At 41.1% G+C, this 21,879-nt stretch overlaps 1 protein-coding gene across 1 annotated transcript in view; it reads left to right on the forward strand.

Annotated features, from left to right (window-relative positions):
• HMCN1 (hemicentin 1) overlaps positions 1-21,879 on the forward strand; it is a 563,772-nt gene that overhangs the window by 92,495 nt on the left and 449,398 nt on the right. The window contains exons 11-14 of the mRNA XM_088453882.1: positions 3,977-4,098; positions 16,700-16,975; positions 17,545-17,686; positions 18,210-18,337. Coding sequence (XP_088310008.1) covers positions 3,977-4,098; positions 16,700-16,975; positions 17,545-17,686; positions 18,210-18,337 — 668 coding nt within the window. The remainder of the gene's footprint in view (positions 1-3,976; positions 4,099-16,699; positions 16,976-17,544; positions 17,687-18,209; positions 18,338-21,879) is intronic.

The raw sequence follows: 21,879 nt of genomic DNA on the forward strand, positions 1-21,879 counted from the left end.
AGTTTTTTCCACAGCAGCTGTGAAAAAATGAGTATAGTCACACTCAATGAAAACACAAGAAAAAGATAAATACAGCGCTTAGAGGACTAATAGTTAATTAAAACCAGATGAAGTGCAATATAAATAAATTGAATTATTTATTACTGATTAAAATGAAAATAAAAATATAACACAATATCAGACATGAATCAATTGTGAATGCTACCCCTATTGAAATGAGGCATACAAATGGAAATAATGTCAAGGATGTACTTATTAAGACTCCTGAGGGTGAAAGTGGTCAATTATAGTATTCCAATTGGATAAGTCTCTAACCAAATCACAATATTAGGGACCCGGAATGTCCTAGAACGGCATCATGCTCTAATGATGTCCCTTGGAGTGGTGAAACATTGCTGTCCAAATGGTGACTTGAAAGTTGTTATTGTTGTATCAGTCCATCTGTCCCTCGGTGATTGCCCAAACAGAGTAGTATGGTCTGTGGAGTCTGTTCCAGATGAGAGTGGCAGCAGTGCAAAACAAGTGACCCAGATGTATCCTTCCAATAAAAAGGGGTGCTAAAAACACCTGACGTGTTTCGCTGGGTAACCCCCAGCTTTATCAAAGGTGAGTGTCTGTTTGATTGTTGGGGATATTTATACAGAGTCAAAATGGCCCCTAATTACCCACACATGGAGATAATTGCACTTCATCGTTACAAATTTATTTATTTCATAACCTACTAATGAGGCAAACCTTCCTTTATAAAAAGTATAAAGTAAAGTAAATAATGTAAGGGATACAGTTGTTCAACTTCAGGCTTACTTATCCGTGTGTATTACCACTCCGATCACGTGGTGTCAACAGTGGACCACGTGATACTGGCAGATCACATGACCCCCTGTCCACACGGATATGAATAGTGCAGAGAACCGGATGTTAATGTGTGTTGTGAGAGACGTAGATAGGAGACCCAGTTTCCAGTTTCCCACTCACACATACTTATTAGACATCATTATTGATCGACAGGCAGACTACATTTGATGACATCATATTTCGGTGTCCTCAGCCCTGGGATCAGATGTTACCATCTACGAGTTCAACTCGTCACGTGATTACCCTATCACACGTGATCATCTTACTTGTGGCCAATGCCCTTACTAAAAATGGCGGATTTAATACCATTAACTATATATACATAAATCATTTGCAATTTTAGAAATAAATAAATAGAGAATTTACTAGCATATTATCACGCTGATCGCGCGATATCAACAGAGAACCTTATACTATTTGTAAATCATAGGACCTCCAGTCCACATAGACTAGAATAACACAGAGGGCAGGATGTCATTGCGTGCTATGGAGGACAGAGATAAAGGACCAATTTTCTAATTTCTCGTCTTCACATGCTCGCCTAGCAACATTGTTAAGCAACAAACAGACTGTAGTCAAATGACATCATATTTGAACATCCTCAGCCCTCAAAACAATTTTCACAATCTACGAGTACATCTCGTCACGTGGAACCACTGGTCTAACCTATATGACCTGCTAATCTAATTATCGATATATGGTTTCTACAGATTTGGAATACACATATGCTTACTCCTTTGGCATAAGTAAGCAATAGGAAGCATTAGGGCTAACATGAATTACCTACATTGTAAGAGATAACATAACCCAATCTTATATGTAACCAAAATTAGGCTGACATTCAAACCCTCTATGGGGTGAGCAGAAACATGCTATGGAGTGTAGATAGGAATAATGTTAGCTAGGACAGGCACTCTAGTGGGACATGGGGATAAAAAGTTTTGTCACAATCGTGTAGATCCAGAGTGAGCAGTCTCTAATTATTCATTTGCCAATTTACTCTCATAAAGTAAAAATATACTTTCTGGCCCCCAACATGGCAGATTACTGCCTTAGAATACTCTAAGCTGTCATGCTGTTTTACACCTAGAAGGAATAATGGGGCATATAATACTATCATATCGAAAGAGGCAATAAAGTCAGGACATTGTGCATGGTGCAGCTTAATTTCTTAAGCATCCTATTAGTGCAATCGCCATGGAGGAGTTTTCATGTCATGTGCAACATTTCGTGTATTTATTAAACAATTTGGGTGGTATCCAATTATCCCCGAACATTGTTCGGGTACTGCTGGATCCCCCGGGGCTATCCTATTAGCCCTGAAGTCCGGCCCGACGCCGGCACTTATCGGGGATTTTATGTGGGGACCTTATATGTATCCCAAAAATTATCCCCAAAAAGTGCAGTTTTTTCGCCAGCGTAATGCCAAAAATACACATGCTATGGGCCAAATTTACTAAGTAGCAGGTTCTAAACCCCGGTGGTTTGGTGGCGATTTGACGGCGGGTTCTAAACCCCCAGGGGTTTGGTGGCGGTTTTGCAGCAGTTTCTTAATGACAGCCCTGTTCTATTCTATTCTAAAATGTGTTTTGACGGCAGTTTTGCAGCGGTTTTGGCCTTAGTAAATCTGCGGATAGCAAAACCGCCGCCAAACCGGCAGGGTTTAGAACCAGCTGCTTAGTAAATTTTGCCCTATGTGTTTTCAGGTGAATTATACTATTTGTTTGCCTGAAACAAATAGGATAGGGTAAAAACAAATTTGTTGAAAAAAAGGGATTTTCGTTGAAAAATCCCCATGTTTTGCCCCTGAAAACCTATCGGGGCTAATTGGATACTGCCCTTAAACTTTTTGATACATTCAGTTTTTCTATTTGGTCTTGTCTAATGGGAATTAAAAAGAGCAAGTGATCCTACTAAAGTATATTTGCATAGATAGTCACATTGTTAAATTACCTTTTTGTACCTATGAATTGCATGTCACTCTCAGTGTTGTATTAGACATTTGCCTATTTAATGCTAAATATCTCTTTCCTTCTTGTATTCCTATCCTGCTGTATGTTTATTTTCAGTACATTGGGCCTGATTCAGCTTGGATCGCAATCCTGCTAATGCGCACGCAACGCAGTTGCTAATAACAGCAGTGATATGCAAATGCATTGCGATCGCAGTATAACTATGGCTGCGTATGGCATCGCAGTGGATAATGCACGCCCCTGAAACGGCGTTGAGATGAACAGGCACGCCTGTGTTCGCATGACCACCCCCCATCACCAATGGCACTTCCTGGCAATCACTCTGAGATGGGTCTGTGTTGTCACTGTGATCACAGTCCAGATTGCAGTGTCTGGTTTGCGCACGCGCACTGCGATGCGTACCCATGCACTGTACAAATTAATCGGCCAATTGCGTGAGTATTAGCAACTGTGATCCTTGCTGGGGGCATGATTCAGCAAGGATCGCAGTTGCTAATATGCACGCAATCGGCTGATTAATTCGCAATGCGCATGAGTATGCATTGCAGTGTGCGTGCGAGAACCAGACACTGCGATCTGTGATTACAGTGACCACGCAGAACCATCGCAGAGTGTTCATAGGAAGTACCATTTGTGGGTGATGACAAGGGGGGGTAGTCGTGCGAACACAGGCATACCAGTGCGTCTCAACGCCATTTCAGGTGTGTGCATAAATTATCCACTACGATGCCATACGCAGCCATAGCAGTGATAGCTTGTGTGGCTGCTAGCAATTTCTGAGCAAGGTCAGGGCTTGTGCAAGTGTGCGTATGGGTCCGATGTTACCGATTGTTTCACTATATTGCTAAGTAATACAGATGTGAGTAAGGGGAAGTGGGCGTCTTTATGTGAGGCTGTAATCACAATGTTATACTGCGATCACAATGCATTTGCATATCACCATTGATAATAGCAACTGCATTGCGTGCGCATTAGCAGAATTGCTATCCAACCTGAATCAGTCCCATTGTCGCCATATCTAAAAGTGTATCCCAAACACACATGAGAGGTCACTGTCAGGATATTGAAGGATGTCAGCACTCTTCAACAAAGAATTGCCTAATTATAAGAACTGACAAATTACTGTCTTCAATGTTTTATATTTGTAGAGAATCTGTAATTACAAGCTGGGAAATAGCCAATGTTTCATCCCACGACGAAGGTTTCTTTGAATGTTTTGCTACTAGCACAGCAGGGAGTGCACGGGCTCAAACGTTTTTTGATGTAAATGGTAAGTAATGGTGCAATAGCAGGATTTCTGGTGCATTTATATGATTAAGTATGAGTTTTAATATAAATATTTAAAAATGTATTTAATCCAGATATTAAATTGTACATATGTGCTCCAACAATTATTTAGTACTTTTGACTTTTGTTTAGTCTAGTGCAAGATAGACTAATGACGGCAACTTTATTGTGTATATTACTCCTTTAGTGCATTGCAGAGCAGCGCCACACATAAAGAAATAGTAACCAACTTTGTTTTTTCATTGGTCACTTAATTATATATATATATATATATAGACAGGGGTGTATCTAGGGGTCTGAGCACCCCTGGCAAAGTAATGGACTGGCACCCCCTACCTCAATATTTTTTTAATAATTACATTCTGTCTCCGTAGCCATCCCCCTGAGGGGCAGGAGAGTAAGTTGCTGATGGGCAGGAGAGTAAGATGCTGAGAGGCAGGAGAAAGAGACACTGAGGGGCAGGAGAGAGAGACTGAGAGGCAGGAGAGAGAGAGAGACTGAGAGGCAGGAGAGATAGAGTGAGAGGCAGGAGAGAGAGAGACTGAGGGACAGGAGAGTAAGACGCTGAGGGGCAGGAGAGTAAAACGCTGAGAGGCAGGAGAACGAGACACTGAGGGGCAGGAGAGAGAGACTAAGGGGCAGGAGAGAGACTGAGAGGCAGGAGAGAGAGAGACTGAGAGGCAGGAGAGAGAGAGACTGAGGGACAGGAGAGTAAGACACTGAGGGGCAGGAGAGTAAGACACTGAGGGGCAGGAGAGAGATAGACTGAGGGGCAGGAGAGTAAGTTGCTGATGGGCAGGAGAGTAAGATGCTGAGAGGCAGGAGAAAGAGACACTGAGGGGCAGGAGAGAGAGAGACTGAGAGGCAGGAGAGAGAGAGACTGAGAGGCAGGAGAGAGAGAGACTGAGAGGCAGGAGAGAAAGAGACTGAGAGGCAGGAGAGAGACTGAGGGACAGGAGAGTAAGACGCTGAGGGACAGGAGAGTAAGACGCTGAGAGGCAGGAGAAAGAGACACTGAGGGGCAGGAGAGAGAGACTAAGGGGCAGGAGAGAGACTGAGAGGCAGGAGAGAGAGAGAGACTGAGGGACAGGAGAGTAAGACACTGAGGGGCAGGAGAGTAAGACGCTGAGGGGCAGGAGAGTAAGACGCTGAGGGGCAGGAGAGTAAGACACTGAGGGGCAGGAGAGTAAGACACTGAGGGGCAGGAGAGTAAGACACTGAGGGGCAGGAGAGTAAAATGCTGAGGGGCAGGAGAGTAAAACGCTGAGGGGCAGGAGAGTAAGACACTGAGGGGCAGGAGAGTAAAACGCTGAGGGGCAGGAGAGTAAGACACTGATGGGCAGGAGAGTAAGACACTGAGGGGCAGGAGAGTAAAACGCTGAGGGGCAGGAGAGTGAGAAGCTGAGGGGCAGGAGAGTGAGACGCTGAGGGGCAGGAGAGAGAGAGACTGAGGGGCAGGAGAGAAAGAGAATGGAAGGTAGGAGAGAGAGAGAAGGAGGGGCAGGAGAGAGAGAGACAGAGGGGCAGGAGAGAGAGAGATGGTGATGGGCAGGAGAGAGAGACGCTGATGGGCAGGAGAGAGACGCAGAGGGGCAGGAGAGAGAGACAGAGAGAAAGAGGCAGGAGAGAGAGAGACTGAGGGGACAGACACAGGAAAACACAAAGGATAGACAGTAGGAAAAAACATCCATTCAATGCCAGGCATAACTGTCATAAATAAGCCTTCCTTATTATGAAAGCAGTTAATGTGTTCCCCCACTGGGAAGAGGTTCTGCAGCAGCTGAACCCCACCCGCCGGAAGAGGTTCTGCAGCAACTGAGAGTTTCCCCCCCGTTATACCTTTTGGCCATGCAAGGTCAGTTGCTCTGCGCGCCGATGATTGACCCAGGGTCTGGGGGAAGCATCCTTGCTACTGGCCAGTCGAGCTGCACAGCAGCCGGGGAGCCATGCTGCGGGTGGCTGGCATGATGAGGAGCCCTGCATAGTTCACAGTCTGCCGTGCAGCAGCCGGGGAGCCATGTTGCGGGTGGCCAGCACGATGAGGAGCCCCGCGGAGATCGTAGCCTGACGTGCAGCAGCCGGGGAGCCATGCTGCGGGTGCCCGGTGTGATGAGGAGCCCTGCGGAGATCGCAGCCTGATGTGCAGCAGCCGGGGAGCCATGCTGCAGGTGCCCGATGTGATGAGGAGCCCCGCGGAGATCGTAGCCTGACGTGCACTAGCCCGGGAGCCATGCTGCGGGTGCCCGGTGTGATGAAGAGCCCCGCGGAGATCGCAGCCTGACGTGCAGCAGCCAGGGAGCCATGCTGCGGGTGCCTGGTGTGATGAGGAGCCCCACGGAGATCGCAGCCTGACGTGCAGCAGCCGGGGAGCCATGCTGCGGGTGCCCGGTGTGATGAAGAGCCCCGCGGAGATCGCAGCCTGACGTGCAGCAGCTGGTGAGCCATGCTGCAGGTGCCCGATGTGATGAGGAGCCCCGCGGAGATCACAGCATGTCACCTGTAGGAGGGCGCAACTATGGAGACTAGTAGTAGCACCCCAGCCACCAGCCAGCAGCCAATGACAGCAGCTCAGGCCTGGTCACCAGGCACTAATCTATCCCTTGGCCATGTGTGGCACTGCCAGACGGCGCCCCCCTCTCGGCCGGCGCCCCTGGCAAGTGCCATCCTGGCCAATGGATAGATACGCCCCTGTATATAGACAATACGGAGGTGCGGCACTCAGGGCATTGCAAAGTAAAGACTCAGACATGTGAAGCTGCTTTCAACATTTCAATCAATGATAGATTGTCATCAGGAAATAGGTATTTCCTGATGACAATCTATCATATTGATTGAAACATTGAAAGCAGCTTCACGTGTCTGAGTCTTTACTTTACAATGCCCTGAGTGCCGCACCTCCGTATTGTCTATCATTTTACATTGTGAGGGCACCAGGCTAAGGTAATGGATAACATGAGTGCCTGACCATTAGTTGCTTGCATATAAATATATATATATATATATATATATATGCTTCGTATGGTTTGGCACTAGCCACAACAATGTCTCTCAGTTGGGTGCCTTCTTAAAGAACATATACTGCAGGTATTCCCTTTAGGAACTGTGTAGGTCCCCTAATGAAAGAAGAAAGCGGCACTCCATGTTGAAAACCACGATGTGTATTGAAAAAATTACATGATACACCACTTCAAAGTCGACGTTTCAAGGTCTCCCAGGACCTTGTCTTCAGGACTAGTGTACTGCCAAGTGAACAAGTGAAAGTGTCTTACCTTAAATAGTTCAATAACTGTAGCGTGTCAGTGCACGCTGGACTCACCCGGCCAGCTGATAGCGCTTCCGTCAAGGGAAACCCGGAAGGCGTCACCGATGATGACATCACACGTCTCCCTGGTAACCCTGTACACCATCGTCATCACACTGGATAGGGGAGAACAGCGAAGCATAATGAAGTGTACAAAGCATAAGGTGCTGTTGTGTGGTGCTTGAGATGCTGTGCATGGTAAAAAATGTATGTGTAAAATGAACTGTGACTGCAAATAAAAATGTAAGATGCTGGTAAAAGCAATGGTTAATAAAAAATGTGATAAGTGATAGCAAAACAAATACTAAATAAAACGTGAATATAGAAAAAATGTATGGTGAAAAGTGAATGTGTGTAGAGTGTGGTGAAAAAGAAAAGGAAATGTATATGAAAAGAATATGTGTATATATTGAAAAAACATCTACATAAATGCCATATTGCATAAAAAACAGTGAATATATATATATATATATATATACATATGCGACTAATACATGGCACCAATAATGATAATTCTTACAAAAGCTAAAATAGATATATATAGAGGTAGCAGCCGACTGTAGTATACTATATAAGTCTAAATAGAATAATTATGACCAAAAAACTGTGTATTTTTTAAAAAGAAACTTAAAGAAAAACGTTCCAAGCTATTTTTTCATTTAAACCTCGAGGCGCTAACGTGTCCAGTAGAAAGATCCATTTGGATTCACATTGGGACAATAATTTGTTCCTGTCACCTCCACGACACAATACCGGAATGTGATCAATGATTTTATATTTAAGGCTAGACAGAGTATGATTGTTAGCCTTAAAATGACGTGCCACTGGTTGGTCAACATTTTTGCCTTGTAAGGCAGATCTAATGGCCGACCTGTGGAGGGCCATTCTCTCCCGAAAAGTTCTTATAGTTTGTCCGACATAATAAAGTCCGCATGGGCATATAATGAGATATACCACGAATTGTGTTGTACATGTTAGTGTATGGCGAATCTTGTATTTAAAACCAGTATGTGGATGTTTAAAATAATGTCCTGGTTCCATGTAACTGCAAGTTACGCACGACGGGCATTTATAGCATCCTGGTTTTTTTATTTGTACAGCGGTAGAATTTCTTTGTTGTAGTCCAGAGATATCTGTTTTTACCAAGAGATCCTGGAGGTTTTTACCTCTTTTATAGCTAGGCATTAAGTTTTTCTTCTGTAATCCCGGTAACTCATGATCTCCAGTAATTAAAGGCCAGAATGCTTTGATAGCCTTAGGTACTATACAACTGGAGAGCGAATATTCTGTTACAAAAGGGATTCTATCCCTATTGCTATTTTGTTTGTTTGGGACCAGTAACTCCTCTCTGGATAATTGAAGGACATCTTGTTTGTTTTTTTGGAGCTCCCTAAGGCTGTATCCTCTTTCAGTAAATTTAGTTACTACTGTATCAAGGGCTGTATCTAAGTGTCGATGGTCACTGATGATACATGCAGCCCTAAGCATCTGTGATCGAGGCAATCCTTTCTTTAATGCTGGGGCACGGTTACTGCTATGATGTAATAAAGTATTCCTATCGGTCTTTTTATAAAAAATATCTGTTTTGATCTGATTCCCATCGATGCTAACTGTGACATCTAAATAGTTGATGTCTGTAAAACTGTAGTTAAAGATGAATTCAACCGGTCCCTGTGTTTTGTTGATATTCTCTATTAAGGTTATAAGGAACATTTCTGATCCTTGCCACAGCAGGAATAGATCATCTATATATCTTGTATATAGAAGGATATTGCCAGAGATGTTTTTGTCAGAAAAAAATAGTTGCTCCTCTTGTTCGAACATATAAATATTGGCGTACGATGGGGCCACATTTGACCCCATCGCACAGCCTTGTTGTTGCAGGAAAAACTCTCCGTTGTGGATAAAGTAGTTTTGTCTTAAAGTCAGCTCCAATAATTGTAGAAAAAATGGAATGTCCAATTTATCAAAATTATTTCTATATAGGAATGTTCTCATAGCTTCCATCCCTTGATGATGTGGAATAATTGTATATAGATTTTTGACATCTAACGTACACAAAATGGTCTTATTGGGTACAGTACTGATTGTCCTTAATTTATTAAGAAATTCGGTAGTGTCCTTCAAAAAAGTAGGCTGTACAGAAATATATGGTTGTACTAAATAATCCAGAAATTGTGCGATTGGTTGCAGTAATGAATCCCTAGCCGATATGATTGGCCGTCCTGGGGGTTTAGAAACATCCTTATGAATTTTTGGTACTGTGTATAGTACCAGAGTTTTAGGAAAAGACTGTGTTAGAGCCTCATGTTCTTTTTTTGTTATTTGACCATTGTTCAAAGCTATTTTCAGAATATTATCCAAGTTGTTCTTAAATCCAATAGTAGGATCCTCTGTGAGTTTAAGGTATACCGCACTGTTGTTCAGCTGTTGATCGATTTCAGAAATATATTTGTCCAAATCCTGCAAGACAATACCGCCCCCCTTATCGGCTGGGCGAATCACGATGTTATTATTATTTTGTAATTTTTTTAACGCTTGATGTTCCCCTTTGGACAAATTGGTATGCTTCTTAGGTTGTGCTGCATTGTATTTGCAGACCGAATCATCCAACAGCCTCGTGAACGTTTTTATTGAGGCATTGTGGGACGGAGGATCAAATGTAGATTTAATCCTCTGAGATAGAAATGTGTTGTAAGGTAAGGACTTATCTTCCTCTTGAGACTGAAAAAATTCTTTAACCCTCAACGTTCTATTTAATCTATGGATGTCGACTTTCCACTGTAAATCATTATGTTTGTTCGTGGGAATGAATGATAAGCCTTTATTAAGTATTGATATTTCCATTTCTGTAAGGGTATGTGAAGATAGATTATAGATCAATTCCTCCTCTTGTTTGTGGGGGGCTTTGTAGTCCCTCTCATTTTGTCCCCCCCCCCCGTCTGGTGGGTTTATGCCTATGGCCTCTCCTTTGGCCCGAGTAACTCGTCCTAAAGGGACGGCTGTAGTGGCAAGTGTGTCATCAGAGTCAATGATGTTAAACTCACTATCGCTGTTGGAAGAAGCATTATCATTTCTGTTTTTAAATCTTCTATCTCTCCAGGTAGATCTCTGTCTTATCTTTTGCTGCATAGGTTCCGTACCACTAAGCCAACGATATACCCGATTTTCTTCATAATCGGTTTGAACCATGTTTAGCTTTTTGCGTTTGAAAGCACTTAATTCCTTGCGGTAAGATAGACATTGTGCTTCTAATTTATCCCATATGGCTTTGTTGCTACGATCATCCAATGCCGTCTTTTTTTGTGTGGATAAGGTTGCTATTTTATCCCGTGTATGTTGAAGGGTTTTTCCTGCTTCATCTATAACTAGAAGCATAAGGTCTAAACTGCATTTGTTAAGTACAGAGATCCATTTGGTGCAACACTCTGCATTGGTTCTCCCTATGGTAGGGGTATTTCTGACCCTAAACCCCCGTGGGATATGTCTGGCACGATAGTAGTCTGATAGTGATGACCCATGTAGTATAAAATCGATTTCCTTTTTTTTCAGTCTTAGTAATTGATGGTATAAATCTTGGACAGATTGTTGTTCGTCCAATGTAATAGAATGTTCTTTAAACAGAATAGCCGCTGCTTGATCTTCAGTAAAGCTTAGAGTATTTCCCAAATGTTGGTGTATATCCAAGAAATTAGACGCTTCCAATGTATTGGTTTTGTGTTCCATGTTGGTAAAGAATGCTGTCCTATATAGACACTATGCTTGTTCACAGTCCAATAATAGTAAAAGAATATGCTGAAAAGATTGTTTTCAGTCAATTTACAGCTATAAATAATTATGCACAAGGTAAATAGAAGAAGCTGTGCCTCAACACAATGGACTATAACATATAGTCCATAAATATATATGCTTCGTATGGTTTGGCACTAGCCACAACAATGTCTCTCAGTTGGGTGCCTTCTTAAAGAACATATACTGCAGGTATTCCCTTTAGGAACTGTGTAGGTCCCCTAATGAAAGAAGAAAGCGGCACTCCATGTTGAAAACCACGATGTGTATTGAAAAAATTACATGATACACCACTTCAAAGTCGACGTTTCAAGGTCTCCCAGGACCTTGTCTTCAGGACTAGTGTCCTGAAGTGAACAAGTGAAAGTGTCTTACCTTAAATAGTTCAATAACTGTAGCGTGTCAGTGCACGCTGGACTCACCCGGCCAGCTGATAGCGCTTCCGTCAAGGGAAACCCGGAAGGCGTCACCGATGATGACATCACACGTCTCCCTGGTAACCCTGTACACCATCGTCATCACACTGGATAGGGGAGAACAGCGAAGCATAATGAAGTGTACAAAGCATAAGGTGCTGTTGTGTGGTGCTTGAGATGCTGTGCATGGTAAAAAATGTATGTGTAAAATGAACTGTGACTGCAAATAAAAATGTAAGATGCTGGTAAAAGCAATGGTCAATAAAAATGTGATAAGTGATAGCAAAACAAATACTAAATAAAACGTGAATATAGAAAAAATGTATGGTGAAAAGTGAATGTGTGTAGAGTGTGGTGAAAAAGAAAAGGAAATGTATATGAAAAGAATATGTGTATATATTGAAAAAACATCTACATAAATGCCATATTGCATAAAAAACAGTGAATATATATATATACATATGCGACTAATACATGGCACCAATAATGATAATTCTTACAAAAGCTAAAATAGATATATATAGAGGTAGCAGCCGACTGTAGTATACTATATAAGTCTAAATAGAATAATTATGACCAAAAAACTGTGTATTTTTTAAAAAGAAACTTAAAGAAAAACGTTCCAAGCTATTTTTTCATTTAAACCTCGAGGCGCTAACGTGTCCAGTAGAAAGATCCATTTGGATTCACATTGGGACAATAATTTGTTCCTGTCACCTCCACGACACAATACCGGAATGTGATCAATGATTTTATATTTAAGGCTAGACAGAGTATGATTGTTAGCCTTAAAATGACGTGCCACTGGTTGGTCAACATTTTTGCCTTGTAAGGCAGATCTTATGGCCGACCTGTGGAGGGCCATTCTCTCCCGAAAAGTTCTTATAGTTTGTCCGACATAATAAAGTCCGCATGGGCATATAATGAGATATACCACGAATTGTGTTGTACACGTTAGTGTATGGCGAATCTTGTATTTAAAACCAGTATGTGGATGTTTAAAATAATGTCCTGGTTCCATGCAACTGCAAGTTACGCACGACGGGCATTTATAGCATCCTGGTTTTTTTATTTGTACAGCGGTAGAATTTCTTTGTTGTAGTCTAGATATATCTGTTTTTACCAAGAGATCCCGGAGGTTTTTACCTCTTTTATAGCTAGGCATTAAGTTTTTCTTCTGTAATCCCGGTAACTCATGATCTCCAGTAATTAAAGGCCAGAATGCTTTGATAGCCTTAGGTACTATACAACTGGAGAGTGAATATTCTGTTACAAAAGGGATTCTATCCCTATTGCTATTTTTTTTGTTTGGGACCAGTAACTCCTCTCTGAATAATTGAAGGACATCTTGTTTGTTTTTTTGGAGCTCCCTAAGGCTGTATCCTCTTTCAGTAAATTTAGTTACTACTGTATCAAGGGCTGTATCTAAGTGTCGATGGTCACTGATGATACATGCAGCCCTAAGCATCTGTGATCGAGGCAATCCTTTCTTTAATGCTGGGGCATGGTTACTGCTATGATGTAATAAAGTATTCCTATCGGTCTTTTTATAAAAAATATCTGTTTTGATCTGATTCCCATCGATGCTAACTGTGACATCTAAATAGTTGATGTCTGTAAAACTGTAGTTAAAGATGAATTCAACCGGTCCCTGTGTTTTGTTGATATTCTCTATTAAGGTTATAAGGAACATTTCTGATCCTTGCCACAGCAGGAATAGATCATCTATATATCTTGTATATAGAAGGATATTGTCAGAGATGTTTTTGTCAGAAAAAAATAGTTGCTCCTCTTGTTCGAACATATAAATATTGGCGTACGATGGGGCCACATTTGACCCCATCGCACAGCCTTGTTGTTGCAGGAAAAACTCTCCGTTGTGGATAAAGTAGTTTTGTCTTAAAGTCAGCTCCAATAATTGTAGAAAAAATGGAATGTCCAATTTATCAAAATTATTTCTATATAGGAATGTTCTCATAGCTTCCATCCCTTGATGATGTGGAATAATTGTATATAGATTTTTGACATCTAACGTACACAAAATGGTCTTATTGGGTACAGTACTGATTGTCCTTAATTTATTAAGAAATTCGGTAGTGTCCTTCAAAAAAGTAGGCTGTACAGAAATATATGGTTGTACTAAATAATCCAGAAATTGTGCGATTGGTTGCAGTAATGAATCCCTAGCCGATATGATTGGCCGTCCTGGGGGTTTAGAAACATCCTTATGAATTTTTGGTACTGTGTATAGTACCGGAGTTTTAGGAAAAGACTGTGTTAGAGCCTCATGTTCTTTTTTTGTTATTTGACCATTGTTCAAAGCTATTTTCAGAATATTATCCAAGTTGTTCTTAAATCCAATAGTAGGATCCTCTGTGAGTTTAAGGTATACCGCACTGTTGTTCAGCTGTTGATCGATTTCAGAAATATATTTGTCCAAATCCTGCAAGACAATACCGCCCCCCTTATCGGCTGGGCGAATCACGATGTTATTATTATTTTGTAATTTTTTTAACGCTTGATGTTCCCCTTTGGACAAATTGGTATGCTTCTTAGGTTGTGCTGCATTGTATTTGCAGACCGAATCATCCAACAGCCTCGTGAACGTTTTTATTGAGGCATTGTGGGACGGAGGATCAAATGTAGATTTAATCCTCTGAGATAGAAATGTGTTGTAAGGTAAGGACTTATCTTCCTCTTGAGACTGAAAAAATTCTTTAACCCTCAACGTTCTATTTAATCTATGGATGTCGACTTTCCACTGTAAATCATTATGTTTGTTCGTGGGAATGAATGATAAGCCTTTATTAAGTATTGATATTTCCATTTCTGTAAGGGTATGTGAAGATAGATTACAGATCAATTCCTCCTCTTGTTTGTGGGGGGCTTTGTAGTCCCTCTCATTTTGTCCCCCCCCCGTCAGGTGAGTTTATGCCTATGGCCTCTCCTTTGGCCCGAGTAACTCGTCCTAAAGGGACGGCTGTAGTGGCAAGTGTGTCATCAGAGTCAATGATGTTAAACTCACTATCGCTGTTGGAAGAAGCATTATCATTTCTGTTTTTAAATCTTCTATCTCTCCAGGTAGATCTCTGTCTTATCTTTTGCTGCATAGGTTCCGTACCACTAAGCCAACGATATACCCGATTTTCTTCATAATCGGTTTGAACCATGTTTAGCTTTTTGCTCTTGAAAGCGCTTAATTCCTTGCGGTAAGATAGACATTGTGCTTCTAATTTATCCCATATGGCTTTGTTGCTACGATCATCCAATGCCGTCTTATTTTGTGTGGATAAGGTTGCTATTTTATCCCGTGTATGTTGAAGGGTTTTTCCTGCTTCATCTATAACTAGAAGCATAAGGTCTAAACTGCATTTGTTAAGTACAGAGATCCATTTGGTGCAGAACTCTGCATTGGTTCTCCCTATGGTAGGGGTATTTCTGACCCTAAACCCCCGTGGGATATGTCTGGCACGATAGTAGTCTGATAGTGATGACCCTTTGTAGAAAAAAATCGATTTCTTTTTTTCAGTCTTAGTAATTGATGGTATAAATCTTGGACAGATTGTTGTTCGTCCAATGTAGTAGAATGTTCTTTAAACAGAAAAGCCGCTGCTTGATCTTCAGTAAAGCTTAGAGTATTTCCCAAATGTTGGTGTATATCCAAGAAATTAGACGCTTCCAATATATTGGTTTTGTGTTCCATGTTGGTAAAGAATGCCGTCCTATATAGACACTATGCTTGTTCACAGTCCAATAATAGTAAAAGAATATGCTGAAAAGATTGTTTTCAGTCAATTTACAGCTATAAATAATTATGCACAAGGTAAATAGAAGAAGCTGTGCCTCAACACAATGGACTATAACATATAGTCCATAAATATATATGCTTCGTATGGTTTGGCACTAGCCACAACAATGTCTCTCAGTTGGGTGCCTTCTTAAAGAACATATACTGCAGGTATTCCCTTTAGGAACTGTGTAGGTCCCCTAATGAAAGAAGAAAGCGGCACTCCATGTTGAAAACCACGATGTGTATTGAAAAAATTACATGATACACCACTTCAAAGTCGACGTTTCAAGGTCTCCCAGGACCTTGTCTTCAGGACTAGTGTACTGCCAAGTGAACAAGTGAAAGTGTCTTACCTTAAATAGTTCAATAACTGTAGCGTGTCAGTGCACGCTGGACTCACCCGGCCAGCTGATAGCGCTTCCGTCAAGGGAAACCCGGAAGGCGTCACCGATGATGACATCACACGTCTCCCTGGTAACCCTGTACACCATCGTCATCACACTGGATAGGGGAGAACAGCGAAGCATAATGAAGTGTACAAAGCATAAGGTGCTGTTGTGTGGTGCTTGAGATGCTGTGCATGGTAAAAAATGTATGTGTAAAATGAACTGTGACTGCAAATAAAAATGTAAGATGCTGGTAAAAGCAATGGTTAATAAAAAATGTGATTAGTGATAGCAAAACAAATACTAAATAAAACGTGAATATAGAAAAAATGTATGGTGAAAAGTGAATGTGTGTAGAGTGTGGTGAAAAAGAAAAGGAAATGTATATGAAAAGAATATATGTATATATTGACAAAACATCTACATAAATGCCATATTGCATAAAAAACAGTGAAAATATATATACATATGCGACTAATACATGGCACCAATAATGATAATTATCATTATATATATATTTGTATATTTATATATATGTGTGTGTGTTTTCTTGTCTTGTTTAAAACTAGTGGCAAGTTTGAATCCCTTATCTCTTACTAGCTGTATCTTAACCTACTGTATATTGCACTGAATCAGGGGAATTCAGCATGGGAGAATAGGAAGTCAAATAATTGCTTACCTGCAATAAAGACAACATTAGTGAAATTACAGAAGAGACTTACTTGAATACTTAATCTATAAGAGCTATTTACATAATTATGAATTATGGAGCAAGTCTTGTTATATCTTTTCTTTAACTTGTCACATATATATATTACTTATATTAATATTACAACATATATATTACTTATATTAGTATTGCAATTGTTTATTAATGTATTGTATTATATTATGTCTTGTAGAACCTCCACCTGTAATAAAAGCTTTACATAATCTGACTGTCAATATTGGAAAACAAGCTATACTGACGTGTGATGTCTTGAGCACAGTTCGTTACAATTTTACATGGCGGAAGAACAACCTTGATCTAAGTCATGAAAACACTTCTTCCATTCACATTCTGAGTAACAATTCCCTGAAGATAACAAGTGTCCAGATCAGTGATGCAGGAGAATATGTCTGTTCTGCAGCCAATGAAGGTGGAAGAACTGCAGCTACTGTATTTATTACAGTACAAGGTACAGGCTACAATTTATTCATGCAGATACATTTCACCATCGGGCAAGACCAGAAATCACCAGTCTTAGACTGGGCATTACTGATTCTACAATACATTATTTTAATCAACCTGAAAAAGTAAAGGAAAAATATGCATTGAGGAAGTAATACTGAACTGCAGCAGCTATAGGTCTGTTGATTTCATAAGATGTGTCTATTTTTTTGCTAAAACACTGCTCAGTTTACCACAAGCATGTTGAGGCATCTGGACAGCCCTTACAACACCTAGCACCTTTTATGTGTGTTAAGCTTTGTTTTACATTGGGCAAAGAGTGTGAAGAACAGCATTTCTGGACAAAGTGCACCTGGATGGGGCAAATGTTTCGCACTAATCTTATAGGACAAGAGACTATCAACATCAGCTCAGAGCTCGTGAAACTGTGAAGTCCATTTGTGAACAAATAATACATTATCCAAAGTTAGAAGACTTCATAATGTCTTCAAGATAAAATGTCTCTGCAGTTTTGACGCTTTACATTTTGAATCTGATTAAAGAATATTTGTATTTTCAATATCTGTTTTCTCATAGACCCACCAAACGTTGTTGTAGATCCCAGAAACATCACTTTTACTAAAGGATCAAGGATTAAATTGAGGTGCTCTGCAACAGGTTATCCCCAACCTCAGATAATTTGGATGCACAATGACATGTTTGTCAGGTTCTCCAACAGGTGAGGTAATGGTTGTTATGGGGTCGTCTCAGGATAAACAGGTGGCTGATAGTGGCTACATAAATAGAAATGTAAAATATATATTTTATGATCTTAACAATTATAGAAAATAATTTTTCATTTATTGCTTTTTGTACTATGCATACTGTAACTATATTCTGTCACTTTTTTCCTTAAATATGATTTGTATTTATAAAATAAAATTGTTTCTGTGTTGCACAATATTCTTGTGCTTGGCCGAGGGAATAACAGGATTATTACATTGCTGCCAAAAATAAAAAAACTCTTGTAAATTATTTATCAGGAAATCTCTTTTTTCCATTACTTATAGACCTTGTCTATGGGACCTCTAGTCGTGCTGAAAACAATGTTACACTGGTTTGTTGATTAACAAGCAAATTGTAAGATGTTTTTATTTTTCCTGACTATTGTATGTCTTGTATCCATGGCAGGTATTTCCAACTGCTTCATGTAATATACAAATGGCATTTAATTGAATGATAAAACCCATACTTTTATGCAGGTATATATTAACAGAAGATGGTAGCTTCATTATTAAAAATGCACTGGACAAAGACTCAGGAATTTACACATGCCTGGCAACTAACACTGCTGGAACAGATAGTCAGGCATCAATACTTGTATATATTGGTGAGTTACTCTATAAGAGACTAGTGTATGTATCACTTAGAACCGTGTCACATGCTGTATAAAGACAAAATTACAAAATGTATTCTACCATCAGACCCAATCAAGAGGTCAATGTGTTTCTTAAATACGAAGTTCTTAGTATACTGTTACATATTGATTTGACTTACTCTCTTTGAGGGATGAAACCACTGAACTCACATAAAGTCACATACAGTACAGTATAATAGAAAAGAAGAAGGCAAGTGAGTTTCTGCTGTGCAGTGCACTGGGGACCACTGAGTTTATTTAATTAGGGACCACTGAGTTTATATAATAACATAGTACACTTTATGCCCCTCATTGTTTTTTTATATTTTGTTTATCTTGAAGGTTTTCTAGTATATGATGTATTATTACTAAAATGTAACATTTTAATTCAATTAAATTCAGTAGTCACAAATGCAGGGCCGTAGCTAGGGTAGTGCCAGTGCCAGATTAAGGTCCACATGGGCCTGGAGCTGAAATTTATAGGGCCTATTCTGTGTTGCCATAGGGAGTTTGACCAGCATGGTGGGGGTGTGATCATCCAAAAGGCAATTGATTAAGTAAAGAACATCACCTCCTGAGCACAGGTGGATGTGCTGAGCCCTCATTGGAAGCTCTTAAACAACATTATGGGCAACAAACCTTCATGGTAACCATGACGAGCATGCGAATATAATAAACATTCATGGAAAAACCAAACACCACCGGAGACCACTGGAAATACAGCATGGAAGTCGGCATCTCATAACATGGTAATTAGGAGGAATTCAATTGTTTTTTTGGGCATCTTAAATAATGGGTGTCTATCAGAGCAATTCAATTAATCTGTAAACACAGCAGATCGACTAGCTCGGCGTGGCGGCTTGTGCAGTACATGGCATTGCAGCATACCATATGTTGATTGACTCGGTGCAGCAGCCTGTAACACCAAGAAACACCAACATGGCACAGCAGCTGGCAAAAACAGTGTTAAAACAGCATACAACTATCACGGCGCACTAGCCAACAGAGACCCAAGTCAACTTTCCAAAGGTAGTGCTCAGTAAGGAAATGATGAACTAAATAAGCATAGTGTATGCTGCACCAAAGCCAATCTTATCATAGATAGCAAATCTCGCAACAGGGTTACACCAACGTTTCAAAAGATTTTAGTTTTTTCATCAGGGATACTGGGCCTGATTTAGAGTTGTACGCTATTGCCGTCGCTCCTGCAAATGTGTACGCAGATCATCTGTGAAAATATGCTAATGCGGCAGCTTCCATGATATGTATTGAAACGCCCACCTGCGGCTTTACATATCCAAGCGTCTGCTCCACAGATCCTTCGATTATCGGCTATCGGGTAAAGGGGCCTATCCATTACACAAATTTTTGCACGGTCCGACCAAAACCAGGAGGTTTTGGTCACATCGTACAGAAAGTTGTGTAATGGATAGCCGGCAAGGACCAACGATTCGCGTGCATGCTGGGTCCTTGTCGACCCCGACTATCTACTGAACCTGCCCATCAACATGACGACGATCATCAGGTTTGGCATGTTCAGATATAGGAGGTCGGGCTCCTGCACTGAACGCTGTTCAATGCGGGCACCAGACCTCGGCGACCTGAAGGTCTGAACGCTAGTCGTTCAGTCTTTCAGGTCGCCTAGTGGATAGGCCCCTTAACCGTATGGCTTTGCATAATGGCCGCATGAACTGAGATGCCATTGTTAATTTGTACGGGATCGCAGTCGCAGACTCGACCCTCCCCGAAATTGGCTGTGACACGCTTGTGTTTTCGTCGCCACTCCCTGTTACCTCCACCAAAAGGCCCTTGCCTGTCAATCACGCACTGGGTAAAAAGTTGCTGCGAGCGACTACAGTAATGAACTTTGAAGCGTGCGTTGTGCAACTTTGAAGCATGCGCAGATGGCCGATACTCAATCAACTGCAAAGATATCGGCATAGCATACACCTCTGAATCAGGTCCACAGTAAAGAAAACACACTCGCCTTAAATAATCTTCATCCATGTGCTGAAATGCTGTACTGGCCAGAAACAAACGCGGCTGGACAGCATCACTACAGTATGTGTCTGTTCTGGCTGGTATATATATACACACAGACACATTTACACAGATATATGCATTTACGAATACTGATACTGTATATAAACATATTGTATATATATATATATATATATATATATATATACACACATATATATGCACACATGTACAGTATACATATTTTGTACATACATATATATATATATATATATATATATACATATATACACACACACACACAGCACATGGCCCACAAATACATGAAACTGGTTCAAAAGAACTATATTAAAATATTTTGTCAGCACCTGCATACCTCTTACGAAGGCACTGAAAGGAAGGACACCCTGTTCATCATCAAGCAGCCTGCAGGACACCCGATCAGCAGCCAACACAGGAGGACTGGCCAGTGTCAGGACAGCCATTCACATGGCCGAATCGCCTTCATGGAGCTGAGGTTGGGCTCGGCTACTAGTACTTTTAGTGGGGGCACGGGGCAGCACCTACTGTATGTGACGTTGCGCGCTGCAACGTCACACGGTGCGGAGGAAGCGCCAAGATACTCTGGTGCAGGGAGGGCTAGGCTAGTGAAGCCGGCTACAACTGCACTGCAATACTTAGTGTTTGAACCGGGGAGGGGGGGTGTGGACGGCTCGCTGGGATTTCAGTGGGTGGAGGTCAGACAGCCTCAGGCTGTAACAAGAATATTTTCCATGTCTACCGCAGATGCTGCTGTGGGTGGTGGGCCTATTTTGATGATGGGCCTGGAGCTGCAGCTCCATCCGCCCCATGGTTAATCCGGCCCTGGGTAGTGAAACCGGTGCCATCGCACAGGGCACCACAGGTCAGGGGGTGCTGTTTGGGCATGTCAAATTTCTGTTTATTATCATTCTTGCTTGTAGCTTCCTCTTATTTCATCCTCAGCATCTCCTGGCCTCTCCTATCTCTTCCCTGGCCCTTCCCCATGAGGCCATGGCCCTTTTTTAGGTGCCTTATGTCCCTTTGAAAAATGAGGGGGCGCTAATGCTCTTTCTGGCACAGGGCACCAAAAAGTCTAGTTACGGCTCTGCACAAATGCATTACACATTGGGAACTCACTTGCCGTCTTCTTCTTTTCTGTTCTAGGTACCACTACATAGAAATAATTGTATAGTACCAAAGAACACAACTGGCCAACTCATCAACAGTTACCTTCTCTATATTCCTTTTCTTAGTGCCCTGAAGCTGTTGGCATGTCCTGTTGTACCATAGCCACTATGTCTCAGCCCAAAATGCTGCCACCCCTGGTCTTATGAATGAAAAAAAACAGTTAAACAGGATAATTGTATTTTAGTCACTAATTGTTTAAATTTTAATGGATATTATACCCTATCATATATATCCCTATCATATATCACTCTATCATATATCACCCTATCGATTATACTTTAATATGTTACAAAAAATGTTGAATGTTTTTGATCTTTTTCTGTACA

This window comes from Taudactylus pleione, unplaced genomic scaffold, assembly GCF_031769625.1.
Source record: "Taudactylus pleione unplaced genomic scaffold, aTauple2 ptg000602l, whole genome shotgun sequence".
Classification (NCBI taxonomy): Eukaryota; Metazoa; Chordata; class Amphibia; order Anura; family Myobatrachidae; genus Taudactylus; species Taudactylus pleione.